Source organism: Gouania willdenowi, chromosome 20, assembly GCF_900634775.1.
Source record: "Gouania willdenowi chromosome 20, fGouWil2.1, whole genome shotgun sequence".
NCBI lineage: Eukaryota > Metazoa > Chordata > Actinopteri > Blenniiformes > Gobiesocidae > Gouania > Gouania willdenowi.
This window is the reverse complement of record NC_041063.1, coordinates 1,215,545-1,220,537: the sequence shown is the minus strand read 5'-3', so window position 1 is coordinate 1,220,537 and position 4,993 is coordinate 1,215,545. Positions and strand designations below refer to the sequence as shown.

General features: G+C 44.4%; 1 protein-coding gene across 1 annotated transcript; it reads right to left on the bottom strand.

Moving 5' to 3' along the window:
• Positions 1 to 423: 423 nt before the first annotated feature.
• On the bottom strand, positions 424 to 3,697 carry LOC114454245 (frizzled-8-like). The gene has a single exon (XM_028434560.1). The coding sequence runs from the start codon at positions 3,386 to 3,388 to the stop codon at positions 1,673 to 1,675; it is 1,716 nt and encodes a 571-aa protein (XP_028290361.1). The 5' UTR covers positions 3,389 to 3,697; the 3' UTR covers positions 424 to 1,672.
• Positions 3,698 to 4,993: the final 1,296 nt, after the last annotated feature.

The following is a 4,993-nucleotide window of genomic DNA, read 5'->3' as shown; positions in this document are numbered from 1 at the left end:
CTTAAAAGGCCTGTCTCTTTTTTTAGCCGCTCTCCACCATTTGACCACAAGAAAACCACCGAAAAAAAACCCAAAACCAGGACAGAAAAATAACCTTAAACTTGTGAAAACACATGAGCAACAAGAATCTCCAGATTTATCAAAGGTTTTATTGTCAAAATAAAGTTCATATTTTGCTCTCCTGACAAAAAAAGAGAATCTACACTTTGTACAAATTTACAATATAAAGTTTTTCTTCTGTATACAAATATACACATTTTTTTTTTTACAGGACTTTGATATAAATACATGAAAAACGTACAAAACAAATGAGCCATAAAAGGCATTTGGCTCCATTATTAAGGCTTAATTTAAACCATCTTTGATGTTGATTCAATAGTGAACATTTATTTTCTGGCACTAAGTTGAGAAACATATGGAAGCGGATTATAGAGACAGTTTAGATGGAGAAAAGAATTTTGGGCAAAATGAAGAATAAAGTTGAAATGTTGAGATTAAAGCTGAAATATAATGACATGATTAAAGTTGAAAAAACAAGATTGAAGAAGTCGAAATTTTGAAAATGAAGTAAAAATACAATACTGTGATAAAAGTCGAGGGTTTGCTAATAAAGTCAAATCTACAGAAGCTGATGAGGGCCAATTCACCAAACAGAATATCATGGCCTGTATCGATACATGTGTTAAACTATACTTTAAAGTCAGGTTTAATAACAAAGCTATTATTTATTTATTTTTTAGCTCATTAACAGTGTTATAATCTCTTTAAGCACTTTGAAGAAATATTGACACAAACTGAATCTGTTCAGACGGAGAAACCAGTGAAGTTTGGAAGAGGAGGAGCATTACGTCCCTCTGTGGATATTTGGATGGAGAACGTTGTTAATCATGGCCTTAATCCCATCAGTAGATGCTTTCCTCATAAAATAAATCACCTCTGAGGAAGACTGACAGTTGGCAATCAAAACATGTCAGGAGTCTGAATAAACAAAACCTATGAACAGATTTTTTCTTTTAAAAAAGACAAAATGAAGTTGGTGGAATTACCTGGACCTACAGAAGCTTCTGTACATTTGACTTTATTAGCAAACCTGTGACTTTTATTACCATATTATACAGAATTATGAGTTTATTTTCAACATTTCAACTTTAATCTTGTGTTTTTTATCTTAATCTCAACATATTTATTCTTTTTTCTCAAAATTTCTACTTAAATGTCGACATTTTGAGTTTATTCTCAACATTTCAATTATATTCACACATTTCAACTTTATCAACTTTAATCTAGACATTTTAACTTTTTTCCTCAACATTTTGACTTTATTCTCATAATGTCAACTTTAATATTGACATTTTGTGTTTAATGTCCACATTTTTTTGAATTTTTGCTTTATTCTTGATTTGCTCAAATTATTTTCTCCATCAAACTTGTCCTGAATGCTTTTTCAGAAACAAAAAAACTGATAAAGTCCCAAATAATCTTTGTGTGAAGCTTCAGTGTGTGTGTGTGTGTGTGTGTGTGTATTTGTTGGGGTGGGGGTTTAATCCGTGTGAATGCAGGTACCCCATGATGGAGGATGAAGTGCTCAGCAGCAAGGCATTACAATGCTAATTAGTGAAGACATAAGAGTGATGGGTTTGTCTCCCCAACAGTTAGTGGTTCACACACACATTCAAACCTGGGACAAAGGCATCTGTTTGGGGCAGGACACGGAGCTGGCGGTGCCTGACCTCCACGTGAGCCCGGTGCTGACGTCACTGTACATGGACCCGCTCGTGCCCTTACTCCCCCAGCAGCAGCGCGTGCAGAACGTCCTCCAGGACTCCACGGTCTTCCCGGACCAGATCCAGGCCCCGGATGTGATCCCCACCAGAAGGCACATGAAGTACTTGAGCATGAACACGGCGTAGTCCGGGCTGCTGCGCTCGTGCTCCGCCAAACATCTGGAGCAGCTGTGCGTCACCTCCCAGCTGTGGCGGTTGTGCTGCTCGTAGAAGTAACAGGCCACGATGACGGTGGCGGGCACCGTGTACAGCACCGTGAACACCCCGATCCGGATCATCAGCTTCTCCAGCTTGTCCGTCTTGGTTCCGCCCTGTTTGATGACGCTGCGGATCCTGAACAGGGACACGAACCCCGCCAGGAGAAACATAGTCCCGATGAATAGGTAGATCACCAGGGGGGCCAGGACGAAGCCCCGCAGATTGTCCAGGTTCTGGTTCCCCACGTAGCAGATCCCCGCCACCGAGTCCCCGTCCACGGAGCTCAGCGCCAGCACCGCGATGGACTTCATGCTGGGAACCAACCAGGCCGCCAGGTGGAAGTACTGGGAGTAACTGGCGATGGCCTCGTTGCCCCACTTCATCCCCGCGGCCAGGAACCAGGTGAGGGACAGGATGACCCACCAGATGGAGCTGGCCATGCCGAAGAAGTAGATGAGGAGGAAGACCACGGTGCAGAGCGCGGGACCGGTGGTCTCGTAGTGGATGTGCTCCACGTCCAGGTCCCGGCTGCACGCCACCTGCTCGTGCCCCGCGATCAGACGCACGATGTACCCCACGGACACGAACAGGTAGCAGACGGAGAGGAAGATGATGGGCCGCTCCGGGTACTTGAAGCGTTCCATGTCGATGAGGAAGGTGGCCACGGTGGCGAAGGTGGAGACGAAGCAGAGCACCGACCACAGGCCGATCCAGAAGGCGGTGAACGCGCGTTCGTCGTGCGTAAAGTACGGGCTGTGGCACGGCATGGCGCAGTTGGAGACGTGTCCGGTTTGGACGCGGTTGTAAAGCGGGTGTCGGTCCGTGTTCAGCTTCACCATGGGCTCCACGCACGCGCAGCCCGCCTCGCACGGAGCCGGCTTGTGCTTCACGCTCGGTCTGCTCGGCTTGTGTTTACCCGGGTGGTTCGTGGGCTTGGAGAGGACGGGGGACGCCGTGGTGGAGTCGGTCCGGTTGTAGTCCATGCACAGCATGTCCGGGTTGCCCTGCACCGGGAGCAGGTCGCACCGCATCCGGTCCGGCCACGGGAAGCCGTACTGGCGCATGAGGGGCGCGCAGCCTGCCCGTGCGCGCTCACACACGCTCCTGCACGGGGGCAGGGGCTTCTTGTAGTCCTCCAGGCAGATCGGGGTGTACATGCTGCACAGGAAGAACTTGAGGTCCGGGGAGCACTGGATCTCCACCAGGGGCCAGAACTGGTGCACCTCTAGTCCGGCTTCGTCCTGCGTGTCATGGTTGAACTGGTTGGGCATGTAGGTGTAATTATAGCCGACTCCTTTGCACAGGGGCACCGCGATCTCCTGGCAGGTGATCTCCTTGGCTGTGGTGCAGCTGGAGCGGGGAAGGAGGGCGGCTGAGAGCAGCAGGTAGACCCCGAACACCTCCATGTCCACAGCGGGGCGCGGACGATCCAGGACGCGCGGTCCGATCTCTGTTCAGATGTTTGGAAGCCGACCCATGTCGCTCCTGGGTGGGGGTCTCACACTGGGTCTCAGGCGGTGGGATCCGTGTTTACAAGATGGCTGAGACGGTGATCCAGCAGCCGTTCAGAGCTGATTGTCCATGCACACACACGCACCGTGGGCTGTCCAGTGGTCAGACACTGTGTGGGTCTCAAACACAGAAACGCGTCCCTCCTCTTTTTCTTTCAGACTACAGCGGCTACATTCAGTCGGATCGTCCTCCTCCACCTTCATTCCCATACAAATCATCAGCTCAGGCTCAGACTCTGGCTCTTTATATCACAGGCTGCATGGCTCCGCCCACTCAGCCTCACTGGCCAATCACAGACCAGAGTAGGAGGGGCTTCGTGTCAGTCAATCAAAAGAGTCCTGATGTTATAAAGCTGATGTTCACCACAGGTTCCTCACTTTGCTCCTGGAAATGAGTGAGAAATAGCATCGTTTATTATTCATGTTGTCCTTATGTCTGACCTCCACAATTTACTACAGATAAAAACAACTGTACATCATAATAATGGAATAAATGAGTAATAACACATTTTAAAGAAGCTCATTTTGTAAATAAGTAGAAAGAAACAGTATTTAGTGAATACATTTATTTCTATAGTTTTTCTGGTCATCTCCCTGTGTGACTGATCCTTGTATTTTATCATCATTTTGTTATTGATTGTCTTTTATTTTGTTATTATTCAGTATATTTGATCTTATTTTGTGTGTTTTTGTGTCTTGTTAGATTTATTTCAGTTAATCTTGGTGTCGTTTGGATGTTTCATATGTTGTTTTGTCTGTTTCTCAGTTATTTTTCGTGTATTGTTGGTAATGGTAAATATTTTTCTCTCTTAATGCATGTGTTTTTGGCGTCATTTTGTTGTTGTTCGTCCTTTCTTTTTAATTATTCAGTATATTATTCTATTATTTTGTGTGTGTTTGTTGTCGTTTAGTGAGTTGCTGTTAATATTTATGATAATTATAATTTTCAACTAAAAATATACATTATAAAACTCCATATTTTTAGTGCTTTCATAGGTTAATATTCCTCTATCTCTAGTACCCCCTGTAGTGCCATCGTGTATCCCTATGGTTACGTGTACCTCCATTTGAGAAACACTGTTTTATATAACGCTAAAATAAAACCTTATTATCATCATCATCATCATCATCATCATCATTACTGTTGAGTAATATAGTGTACATCAGAGTTTTTCAACTTTAGGGTCACAATCCCATATGGGGTCACCTGAAATGTCTAGTGATGAATACTTTTTTAAAAGGATTTAAAAAAACACACAATCCTTTCTGAAATATAGATATATTTAAAATAAATGCACTATAATAATATCTGAGGCTGCTCTGTGTTGGTGACACCATAAAACAAACTTGAGTAAAAACTCATTCTAGAAGAAAAAAGTGTTTTTGGGGTCACCACTAATTTTTTGATATCAAAATGGGGTCACGATCCAAAAAACGGTTGTGAATCATTGGTATAAATTATCATGTTAAATTTTATACCTATTTCTAGCTCATTAAAAG